This window comes from Rhineura floridana, chromosome 2 (genome assembly GCF_030035675.1).
Source record: "Rhineura floridana isolate rRhiFlo1 chromosome 2, rRhiFlo1.hap2, whole genome shotgun sequence".
Taxonomy (NCBI): Eukaryota; Metazoa; Chordata; class Lepidosauria; order Squamata; family Rhineuridae; genus Rhineura; species Rhineura floridana.
In genome coordinates, this window is record NC_084481.1 from 177231750 (window position 1) to 177244865 (window position 13116).

At 42.4% G+C, this 13116-nt stretch overlaps 1 protein-coding gene across 3 annotated transcripts in view; it reads left to right on the forward strand.

Annotated features, from left to right (window-relative positions):
• Positions 1-13116, forward strand: part of DPH6 (diphthamine biosynthesis 6) — a 374050-nt gene that overhangs the window by 282094 nt on the left and 78840 nt on the right. For all 3 annotated transcript variants that reach the window (XM_061611524.1, XM_061611525.1, XM_061611526.1), the window contains exon 14: positions 2152-2557. In XM_061611524.1, the coding sequence (XP_061467508.1) occupies positions 2152-2557 (406 nt within the window). The remainder of the gene's footprint in view (positions 1-2151; positions 2558-13116) is intronic.

The window sequence follows — 13116 nt, forward strand, 5'->3', positions numbered from 1 at the left end:
GTCTGTGGCTTCCTTTATGGAATCAATCCATCTCTTGTTTGGCCTTCCTCTTTTTTTACTCCCTCCTGTTTTTCCCAGCATTATTGTCTTTTCTAGTGAAACAAGTCTTCTAATTATGTGTCCAAAGTATGATAATCTCAGTTTCATCATTTTAGCTTTTAATGATAGCTCTGGTTTAATTTGTTCTAACATCCAATTATTTGTCTTTTTCGCGGGCCATAGTATGTGCAAAGCTCTCCTCCAACACCACATTTCAAATGAGTTGATTTTTCTCTTACCCACTTTTTTCATTGTCCAACTTTCACATCCATACATAGAGATTGGGAATACCATGGTCTGTATGATCCTGGCTTTAGTGTTCAGTGATACATCTTTGAATTTGAGGACCTTTTCTAGTTCTTTCATAGCTGCCTTCCCTAGTCCTAGCCTTCTAATTTCTTGACTATTGCCTCCATTTTGGTTAATGACTGTGCCAACTTATTGATAATCCTTGACAAGTTTAATGTCCTCATTGTCAACTTTAAAGTTACATAAACCTTCTGTTGTCATTACTTTAGTCTTTTTGATGTTCAGCTGTAGTACCCCTGCTTTTGTGCTTTCCTCTTTAACTTTCATCAGCATTCGTTTCAAATCATTACTGGTTTCTGCTAGTAGTGTGGTATCATCTGCATATCTTAAATTGTTGATATTTCTTCTTCCAGTTTTCACACCTCCTTCATCTTGGTCCAGTCCTGCTTTCCGTATGCTATGTTGTGTGTATAGATTAAACAAATAGGGTTATAAAATACACCCCTGTGTCACACCCTTTCTGATGGGGAACCAATCGGTTTCTCCATATTCTGTCCTTACAGTAGCCTCTTGTCCAGAGTATAGGTTGTGCATCAGGACAATCAGATGCTGTGGCACCACCATTTCCTTTAAAGCATTCCATAGTTTTTCATGATCTACACAATCAAAGGCTTTGCTGTAATCTATAAAGCACAGGGTGATTTTCTTCTGAAATTCCTTGGTCCGTTCCATTATCCAACATATGTTTGCAATATGATCTCTGGTACCTCTTCCCTTTCTAAATCTAGTTTGGACATCTGGCATTTCTCGCTCCATATACGGTAACAGCCTTTGTTGTAAAATCTTGAGCATTATTTTACTTGCATGGGATATTAAGGCAATGGTTCGATAATTATTGCATTCCCTGGGATCCCATTTCTTTGCAATTGGGAGATATATTGCACGCTTCTAGTCTGTAGGCCATTGTTTATTTTTCCATATTTGTTGACAAATTTTTGTCAACATTTGGACAAATTCAGTCTCAATAACTTGTAGCAACTCCATTGGTATGCCATCTGATCCTGGTGAAAGGGTGGGATAGTAATGGAAATATTAAATATGGTGGATGGTTTCACATTTCTATAAGCACAGTGGCATGTGGCCATCAGCAAAGCTGTGTAGTTGAAATATCCTGGAAATATCTTGTTTGTGTACACCAGCGTGGTTATGTGGAATGTTACCTAGAACAAGAGCCCCGAGAACTTTAAATATCCTTAATCCATCCCTTGCCAGTAAAATGTAAGAGAGTGAAATAATTGGCATTTAGATTAATTTCCCTGTATTGATCTCCCTCATTTCTGAGAGATTTGTGGTAACTGCTAGGTGGTAAGATGGCATGGAAGATCTTGTCTTTTATTATTTGTTTATTTATTACATTTCTACCCCACCATTCTTTTCATGACTGAAACCCAAGGCAGCTTACATATGGTTCCCAGGCGGTCTCCCATCCAGGCACTGACCACACCTGTCCCTGCTTATTTGAATTGATGATATAAATTTAGTTTACAAAATGAAGATTTCACTTGCCCTAAAAGACATGTCCCTTTCATGGTGTATCTTAAAAGCAGAACTAGCTGCGCAGTTTCCCTTCCTTACCAAAGCTATTAGCAATTCTAAATTGTGTATTATATACATCCCATATAATTTAATATGTTGGAATGGATATGAAAACTTCTTGTTGACTTGGTTTCTCTGATCATTGCAATTGTATAATCCCCTGCTGCATAAACAGTTAATGCTGCTTCTCATTTAATATTGCACTGCTACATACTGTTGTATGTACAAGAGCTTTTAAATACTAAAAGTAGTCTCTTTAATTTCTAGACAGAAGACGAAGACATGAATAATGATGTACCTGCAACATATGGAGAACTGACTGTGGTTGTTGTGCCTTTCCTTCCCAGAGCTGCATCCATTGAATGGCATGTCATTGCTGTAGTAGATGAGCACCAGCAAAGGCAAAAAGATGTGTTGGTGAGATCACTTGAGAGCTTCCAAATTAAATGTGAAGCTGTGAAGTCCTGTCCAACTTGTAGTACCGCTATTTCCATATCCTTAACCATGACTTCACCATCAACATCTACAGTCAACTTAGATAGTGTCCTGCATGGCATGGTGGACATGTTTAAGCAAGCAGCAGAGAAGATGTCAGCAGATGGTGACACAACTGCTTTGTGTTTTAGAACGTTCTACCAAAAGAATATTGTTGACATGGAGACACTGAAAGCAGGTAAGTTTTTGACTTGCTACATATTTATTTGTAGGTGTCACAAAAAATATCCCTTTCCAGAGCGGTAGCCATGTTAGTCTCTTGCAACGAACAGTCCTGTGGAATCTTAAAGATTAACCGGTTTAATCTTTCTACCCAGTTTAGTCTTTCAAACTCATTTAGCCAAAGTTGTCAAGGAGTAAAGCCCACCTTGTCGGATGCTTGGAGTAAAATCTGAGTTGATGAAAGAGAGAAAGAGAATAGCTTTGAATGGCAATGAGATTAAAAAAGTACAATCAGTAATGATTGAATTAGAACTTATATGCATATTAATTAGGCAACACAACATTTTATCGCAGCAGATTTACAGCACAGCTGAGATGAGTGTGTTAACGTGTAGCATGACAAGAAATCTTTGCCTCTATTTAGATTCAAATAAATAGAATTAAACTTCTTCAGGGGTTGTTTCCTAAAGGAGTCTTCCTTTCAAGTTCCTTTGTTCAAATATGGCAATCTTAATGTTAGTACCAGAGTGAGCTGGTAAGCTGAAGTGCTCTCATACTAATTTCTGAATATTGCCATTTCTGATGTCAGATTTTTGTGCCTACAGTGCAATCTAAAATTACTTCAGTGTATCATCAAGAATCTATAGCCCATCTGAAGACTTATATTTTCTTCTCAGAGATCTTGGGTTATAGGCCAGTCCTTGTTTACAGATAGCTCCCCAACCTAACTACAATGGGCCACAGAACAGAGACATAATTCACTAACAGGCAAAAAAACCCTTGCCTCTGAGCATATGGTGAGTGGTGGCAATACCTGCCATCTGCAAAGATGGGGAATTATATTTTTGTATGTTTGTTGGTGTTCTTAATACTTTGCTTCTTTCCTGTGTTACTACTGTTTCTACAGAGAATCTAACCTAGAAAATTATATTTCATTATTCATCCTAGAAATCTGTGTCAAATTTATTTTTATTAATTTCAAAGCCTTTTTATTGGTCTGAGAGTTGCTAGGAGATGCCCTGTTCTCCTCACAGAGCTTCAATCAGAGCGGCTGACTGTTAAACTAGTCTGGCCACTGGAGCTCTGTCAGGGAAATAGAGGCGTCTCCTCTCAGCACCCTTCACAAACTACACTTCCCAGGATTCTTTGGGGGAAACCATGACTGTCTGAAGTGAAATAAAGGTCTGGCGTGGATGTGGCTCCCTGATTAGCCAATCTAAGTGGCTGTGAGTGTGGCTTTTAGAACATTGACAGTTGGTTCTTACTGAGCATGCCCAGGCTTATCATTGACTCCAATGCTAAATTTCTTAAATTAATTAAAAATTGGCCTGGCATTTTTTTAACTTTTAAACTGCAGAAGATGAAGGTCAGAGTATGGAGCAAGGTCAGTAATAGGATTACAAGTACTTTGTGAACATGGCTGATTTTTAATTAATGTCCACAAATTATGAAAGCACTGACAGAAAAAAGTCCAAAAGGGGGGGGTTTCCCCTCTCTTTTTAGACTTTGAACTCTCAGTCTCTCTGACTGTTTTGAGTATTGCCATGAAAATTTACAGGGTTGTTAAGCAAGTGTTTCTGAGTTCAGGACTGTAAGTTTTGTACTGTTTTGTTTTGAAATGAGCTTATGGGAAGCATCAGAATGGCATGGAGGGTATTTTCAACTTAGCATTACGGATTGCGAAAAAGCCATGCTGGCTATAGTATACAACCACACTCGTGGCTGTATAATTACAGCGGTCAGACCCAGCAACAAACTTAAGTGCCAACTCTGTCCCCATATCTAAACAGGCAACGCTATTACTGTATTTAATAGTCAGCCACAACATCTTTGGTTCATTCACCTGCTTCTCTTCCAGTATGATATATTGCAAAATCTGCCACCAATGCCCTCCTGCATTCTACACAATACAAACGGGTCAGGCCCTACGTAAAAGAGTAAATGCAGGCAAATCTGACACCAGAATCTTACTCAATATAAATATTGTAACCTGTGGCTTGCTTGTGCTTCTGACATTTTCTCATGGAATGCCAAAGTCTAAAGCAGTGGTTCCCAACCTTTATGAGTATGGTAGCCCTTTTGTAAGCTTAAAACATTTCACAACCACCCCCATGTTAATTGTAATTTTTGTCTCCACATCTCCAAATATCCCTTTTCATAAAAGCTCCCTACAGACAGGGAGGTGTTGCTTTCTTTTCCTAATGCAAAAATCCAATCAAATTGGTATCCCCCTCCCTCCTACACACACAGCCTGAAGATGTACAGTCCTGTTTCCCAACACCAATGGGTGACAATGTTGGACTAAGAACCAGGCTCAAATCTCCACCCAGCCAGAAAGCCCACTGGGTGACCTTGGACCAGACATAGTCTGTCAGCCTGACCTTTCTCACAGGGTTGGTGTAAGGATAAAATGGAAAAGGGGTGGGAACCATGTACACTACCTTGAGCAACGTGGAGGAAAGGTGGGACATAAATGCAATAATAAATAAATAAATAAATAAATAAAAGTCTGCTGCAATACTAGAATCCCAGCCTCAGCCAACCTGATGAGGTTTTTTTCTTTTGTCTTTTTAATAATAATCAAGAAGCAGCAATGTGTTGGTGATAGGAATGCTAGATTGTGTACTGCAGACAACAAGGTGCACAGATTAAGGAGAAGGGTTAGTGCTTTTAGGCCTTGGGATGATCCTCAGAACTGATGACTTGGTTAGCATGCACTTGGGGAATGCAAGTGGAGCAGATGACAGATTAGTACACACACAAAGACACCTGTCCCTCCTGCAAGCATCTGCAGGCGTGCATGCATTCAGGCACATGGGAGGGTGGAAGCCCTCATCTGCCGCAGCATCTTGGAGAGAGAGTTTGGGGGAGCGGAGTGTAGATGGAAGAAAGAAGAGACGCTGGCACACACACCTAGCCTCAGAAATAGATGAGCAAGTCCTGCTCTTCCTCACTGCTTCTTAGCTCTGTCTGGACTGAAGGCGAGATCTGGGCGGCCTTGCAAATAAGAATAATTTTTACAAGGAGGTGACAGCGAAGCAGTAGCCAAGAATGGCTGGCTGGCTGGAAGGAAGGAGGAAAACAGCCTTTCCTTCCAGCCTTGCTCTTTTTTTGCTTCATGAAAAGCCCTCTCCTCTCATTCTGACCAAGGGTGTCGTCAGCAGTGGCAGTGCGAGGAGATGGGAGTCAGCAATAGTAATCTCCTCTTCTTCCTGGTAGCTCCATCCTCAGCCTCCTTCGGCTTTTGCCATGTGTTTTATAGGCAGACACCTGCCCTCGTCATGCCTGAAAGACAATCTGCCACTTCAGCAAAAGTTCTCCCCTTTTGTTTGGTGCAAGGGGGAGGTGTCGTCTAAAGCAGCAGTGGGAAGCAGACAGCATCCAGGGAGGGAATACTTTTTAAAAATAAATAAATAACTCATTTATTTACTGTTTGCCCCCCCCAGATTACTTTGCAGCCCCTATAGGGGTCACAGCCCCCAGGTTGGGAACCACTGGTCTAAAGGATCAATCAGATCAGGACTACATTTGAACTAGGACTCTTCATGGCTTAGCTGCAGAAATGGGCTCAGCCAATCAACCCATTTGAAGTGAACTCTTGTAGCCTTTTTTTCAAGTGTTTCAAATATTTGGTATTCAACCGAAGGATCTGGCTATAGCACAATGTGTTTTAAAAAATATACCCATTTTGTGGCTTCGAACTTTTGATGATAGTGCAGAAGTCATGCTCACTGAATTGGGAGAAGCTGCCAAATAACTTCTGTGGTGATGTCATTTGTTTTACCCTATATAATCATTGGGCATGATTCAAAGAAGCATAAATATCAGATTCTTGTAATCCTCCAAGCCTTTGGTTTCAGTGGGTAAAGGGAGAAGAAGGGTCACCAGCAGATGGGGAAAACTCAATAAACCCTAATATCCATGAACATGTATGCATATGCAACACCTAACTGGATCAGGATGGCTGCTTGTAATGACCTTTTGTGGCAATTAGAAAAAAATATTACAAAAATGCATGAAAGGGATAAGGCTTAATATTATACACAATGAGCTAATGTTAGAGGAAGGAAACAATTCCTTTGTGAAGGATTTACCTCCACAGGCATAATCCATTAAGATTGCTAGTAGCTCAAAATATAATGGAGAGTCTCCTATCACATGACAGAAAAAATTGTGTGTTCTCTTTTGTAGGAGGAAAGGAGCATATAGGAACATATAGGAATAAATATCTGGAGTTGAATAACCATGACCTTTATAATGCCACAATTCATAAGACATAGCTAGACATAGGAAAGCTTCTTCCCAGCTTTTATATAAGTCCGTGCATGAAGCCCTCTACTTGTATGTGTGATAACAGATTTGGGAAACCCAGAAAATGGTTCAGCATGGATCCATCATACGTTTGGATCTATGGCAGTAGAAGAAATCCTTTTGTACCTGTCTACCAGCACTGCAAAATAGCTGCAGATCTCATTTTTTTCTTATGAAAGCCAGTAGAGTTTTGCAATTGTTGTCTATGTGAGTAGGGATCAGGCTTCTATTGGTGACTCACATATATACAAACATTAAAAAAGATATTTGCAAAACTCAACTGATCCATATTAATTAGCTGACAAAAATATTAGCCCTCAAAGATTGTACTGTCCTATTTTTTGAAACCTAACCTGCAGCACTATTCAAAGGAAATTCAAGCTGGCATTGCTTAATAGATTTAAAATATAAAAATAGAGATTGATAAAAGTGTGGCATAGAATAAGCACAGCTAATGCACAAAGCAAGAAATTAACATATAGCCTGACGGAACATTATTTATTATGCAGTGCTTTGTGTAAGAGCTGATAGAACATGCTTCTAGCTTACAAATTGTATTCTCCTTTTTTCTCTTCTGAGTCCCAAATGTTTCAACAGATGTGTAATAGTTGTGATAAGTTATGTTTTTTCTTATATTTGATTATAACCTTTTTTTAAAAAAAAGTTTAAAAGTATATGAGGTAAAAAGATGGTTCACACTCATTTTAAGGGTGTAAATAGGTTAAGTCAATACTTTTTTTGTGATGGTACTTCACTGATATGAAGTACTGGTGCCTCTTTTTTGCTGCCCATGGCAAGTATTTTGCTTTTATCAAGATATGAGTACCTGCACCTCATCTTGTACAAAAAAAAAGCACTGGATAAAGTGACCCTGTAAAATTGTTTTACCTAGGACAATACATTTATTTATTTGAAACATTTATTGCCTGCTCTTCATTACAGCAGCAATCCCAGGATCGGGGGGTACATTAAAAAGTTAAAATACAATGCATATGTAATTTAACTGCCTCTGACAGTGGAGGTAGAATATGGCCACTGATAGCCTTATCCTTCATGAATTTGTCTACCTATTTTTAAAGGCATCCAAGTTGGTGGCTATCGCTACATCTTGTGGGAGCGAATTCCATAGTTTTAACTATGTGCTTTGTGAAGTTATTTCTTTTGTCTGTCCTGAATCTTTTATCATTCAGGTTCATTGGATGGCCCCAAGTTCTAATATTTGCCTGTTGACAGTGGAATACATTCTGTTGAAGGGATTGACAGGCAGGGTGCAGAATCCTTTGCCTCCTCTCTAGGGAGAGGAGTCATTCCACCTCCCAGTCTGACCCTGCCTGTGGTCATGGACAGCAGGGTCCTTCAGGCTTCTACATTACCCTTCTATTCTCCTTTGCATTTCCACCTCTTTGTGAGTTTATTTTCCTCTCCCTTCTTACCTGGTGCTTGTCTTTGTTATCTCTTCCTCCCCAGTTTGTTTTCATCCTGTTACTCATTGTCAGTAAGAGTGAGTGAGTGGCTGTGAGGGAGTCTTGAAGTGAGAAGTTGGCGGCTGCTGGGGTTCTTTTTAATCAGACATTTTTCAGCTTCTGTTGGTCAAGACTTGTAGGGTTCTACAACTTTCAGCTGAGGAGGCTACTCCACAGGAAGCTGTGGATGTAAATTCTGTTGGTGCTAAGAAGGCTTTCCCTTCAGTTCAGTCTAAACCTGTTTTGGTCCCCTTCCCACAGTCCTTTGATACTGCTTGGAAGGTGGAGTGGGCACACCTTTGTTGCTGTTATGTGCCTTCAAGCAGATTATGACTGATGGTGACCCCATGAATCAGCAACCTCCAAGAGCATCTGTCATGAACCATCCTGTTCAGATCTTGTAAGTTCAGGTCTGTGGATTCCTTTATGCAATCGATCCATCTCTTCTTTGGCCTTCCTCTTTGTCTACTCCCTTCTGTTTTTCCCAGCATTATTGTCTTTTCTAGTGAATGATGTCTTCACAATATGTCTCCAAAGCATGACAACCTCAGTTTCATCATTTAGCTTCTAGTTCTGGTTTTATTTGTTCTAACACCCAATTATTTGTCTTTCTTGTAGTCCATGGTATCAGCAAAGCTCCCCTCCAACACCACATTTCAAATGTGTTGATTTTTCTCTTATCCAGCTTTTTCACTGTCCAACTTTCACATCCATACATAGAGATCAGGAATACCATGGTCTGAATGATCCTGACTTCAGTGTTCAGTGATATACCTTTGCATTTGAGGATCTTTTCTGGTTCCCTCATAGCTGCCCTCCCCAGTCCTAGCCTTCTTCTAATTTCTTGACTATTGTCTCCATTTTGGTTAATGACTGTGCCAAGGTATTGATAATCCTTGACAATTTCAATGTCCTCAATGTCAACTTACATAAATTTTCTGTTGTCATTCCTTTAGTCTTTTTGATGTTCCTTTAGTCTTCTTGATGTTCAGCTGTAGTCCTGCTTTTGTGCTTTCCCCTTTCCTCTTTAACTTTCATCAGCATTCATTTCAAATCATTACTGGTTTCTGCTAGTAGTATGGTATCGTCTGCATATCTTAAATTATTGATATTTCTCCCTCCAACTTTCACTCCTCGTTCATCTTGGTCCAATCCCATTTTCCGTATATGTTCTGCATATAGATTAAACAAGTAGGGTGATAAAATACACCCCTGTCTCACACCCTTTTCTATTGGGAACCAATCGGTTTCTCCATATTCTGTCCAGAGTATAGGTTGTGCATCAGGACAATCAGATGCTGTGGCACCCCCATTTCTTTTAAAGCATTCCATAGTTTTTCATGATCTACACAGTCAAAGGCTTTGCTGTAATCTATAAAGCACAGGGTGATTTTCTTCTGAAATTCCTTGCTCCGTTCCATTATCCAATGTATGTTTGCAATATGATATCTGGTGCCTCTTCCCTTTCTAAATCCTCCCTCTGACAAGGACGGTCCTACTGAGGCAGAGCAGCTGCCCTCGCTTTTCTTATGGAGGTGCCAGTGCTGACAAAAACAATGTGCACCAATGGCTCCCCTCAGGTGGAGCTCTCAGGTGCTCATGCACTCCCAGCAGGGTTAACCTTATTTAAGCTGGGTAAGGGGGTGAAACTAGTTGCTGTGGCAATGTCTTAAAGTACTGTAGTCTTCTCTAATCAAGCCTAGTAATGATGCTGAACCCTGTGTAACCTGTAAGCTGGCTCATGAAGACCTCTGAACTGAAATCTCTTAATAAGCCTATTAAAGAAAAGCACAGCTCTTCATTTGTGACTGACTTCAGGCAGGATAGCTTGTCGCAGCCACTACCTCCACTACTCAATAACACCATGACGGAGATGGAAGCAAGCAGCAGGATGTGGGAGGGCTGTCAGAGCTCCCTAGAGTTCCTGATAGCTGAGCTCCAGCAACTCCACACCGAGATCCAGACTCTTCAAAAGGAAACCCAGACCCTCCAAGTGGAGAACCAGAACCTGCAACTCCAAGTGACCTACTCGGGAACACTGTGATAGCCTTGCAATGGGGGGCCCCTCCAGCTCAGCCAATGCCTACACCCCGTGTCAAGACACCAATCTGGCTTTCACTCTGATACTGTGGGAAGCAAAGTTCATCATACAGTGTGACCCGTACATCAGAGTGTGGCAGTCAGACCTTCCCAACGACTCGCTGAAAGTGGCCTTCGCAATCAGCCTACTGGAAAAGAAGGCAGCCCAGCGGTTGACCCCAATGTTGCTTCGGGATGACCCTGTGTTGACACACTGTAACAATTTCATTGCTGCCATGGCAGAAATCTTTTGGGATCCCCAGCAAAAGGTCACTGTAGCTCACCTGGGAAAACTGTGCCAGGGAAAAAAGTCAGTTGGGACTTATTCTAATACATTTCAAATTTTGGCACAGGAAGTAGATTGGAATGAGTCAGCTCAGATGTACCAATACCAAAAGGGCCTCAGTGATGAGATTCTGGATGAATTGGCACGAACTCCGGCTCCCAGCACCTTATCAGAACTCATCCAGCTGTGCCTACAGATAGACAGCAGACTTGAAGGTCGCTGCCTAGAGCACTAGGTTTCCTCAACTCAGCTGTGGCCGCCATATCTCTCCCCTGCACATGCTTCTCTCCTAGCGTGGGAACCTCCACTTTGTCAGGGGAGGAGCCCATGCAAATTGGTGGGGTGTGGCCATGCCTGATGGAGGAGAAAGACAAGGGGCATAAAGATGTATTGTGGGAAAGCGGAACATTTAGTAAAGGCCTGCCCCTCCAAGTTAGAGAAAGCCCCGGTGCAGGAAAGCTACAAATCCCAGCTCTTGTAAAGGTCTACAAGCTGGGATCAACTATAAGTCAAGGATCTCATGATGTTCCTGCCCCACCCAGGCCAGCCTTACAGCTGGTGGTCTGTCAGGGTCTGCTATCCAGAAAAAGTGCCCAAGTGCTAGCTATGATAGATTCTGGAGCCTCCAGCAACTTCATGGACTTGGGCTTTGCAAAGCAACGCATCATCCCCATCACTACACTGGAGGTGCCTCTATCTGTGGAGACCATGAATGGACAGCCCCTTGTCCTTGGGGGCCATCACACAGACAACTGTCAGGCTGCAAGTGGAGGTACCTGGACAGCTTCAGAAGCTGTCCTTCTACTTGGCTACCTTGCCATGCTTCCCAGTGGTCTTGGAATGATCTGGCTGACATTACACAATCCCATTATCCCCTGTGGGGAGGCCTCGGTAATGTTCCAGTCAGGCTATTGTCAGCAGCACTGTCAGCCCATGGAAGCAACCACAGTGGTGGCAGCAGTGACTCCAGTGTCTGCTGCACCAGCCCCCCTGCCTGCAAAGTACCAGGACTACGCTGATGTGTTTGACAAGAAGGAAGCAGACCAGTTCCCCCCCCCCATCGGCCATATGATTGTGCCATAGAGAGGTCTGGATTCCCTCTGGTCACACTTACTTGCTGTCAGAGCCAGAGTTGGCTGCTCTAAGGGATTTCCTCGATGTTAACTTGAAGCAGGGTTTCATTCGACCATCGAAGTCCCCGGCCAGGGCCCCTTTGCTATTTGTCAAGAAAAAAGTGGGAACTTGGTTCCTGCCATGACTACCGGGAGCTGAATAAAATCACCATCCCCAACAGCTACCCATTCCCCCTTATCAACGAGATGTTGGAGCAACTGTGAAAGGCCAAGATCTAAACCAAGTGGACCTGCGAGGAGCCTACAACCTTGTCAGGATCTGGGAAGGGGATGAGTGGAAAACTGCCTTCAAGACTTTGTATGGCCACTTCGAGTACCTCTTCGAGTATGGTCATGCCTTTTGGACTATCAAATGCTCCAGCTGTGTTCCAGAATTTTAGTAATGACATCTTTCAAGACTACTTAGATTGCTTTATGATAGTCTATTTAGATGACATCCTTATTTACTCTGACTCCCCAGAACAACATGAGGCTCATGTGAGGGCTGTGATGCAGACTGAGAGAGCATCATGTGTACGCCAAGTTGGAGAAGTGTGGGATCGATCTAACCACTCTGGACTTTCTGGGATATATTACCCCCACAGGAGTAGAGATGCACCCAGAAAAGGTGCATAGTGTGCTTTCCTGGTGCCCCCCAAAACCAAAAAGGACCTACAGCATTTCCTGGGGTTCACCAATTACTATAGACGCTTCATCACTGCCTTCTCCAACATGACTGCCCCACTAACAGACTGCCCAAAATGAACTGGCAGCTTTCGATGGACCAAACCCACCCAACAGGACTTTGATCATCTAAAGTTATTGTTCTCCTTGGAACCAATACTACAACATTCTGACCCCCACCTGCCTTTTGTGGTGGAAACAGATGCCTGGAATGTAGCCATTAGAGCAATATTGTTACAGCCCTCCAAGGAAGGGGGAGGGCTGCATCCTTGTGCATACTTCTCCCGAAAGCTAGCCAAATCTGAACAAAATTACACGCTCTGGGAGGAGCTATTGGCCATCCGTGACATGTTAGAAACCTGGCAGCATCTCCTCAAAGGAGTGTGGCACATAGTGGTGGTCCATACTGACCACTGTAACCTCAAGAGCCTCAATTCGGCCAGCAAATTGAATCAGTGTCACATACACTGGTCCCAATTCTTTGCCAGGTTCCACTTCAAGTTCTCCTGCATCCGCAGGGTGGATGCCCTCTCCTGAAAGCCAGAATGCAATGAGCCCCAGCCAGACCCTTTTGTGTGGCACATCATCCCCTTGGACAAGTTGGTGGCAGTGGCCTCTCTGGATCCCTAGACCAAAGAGC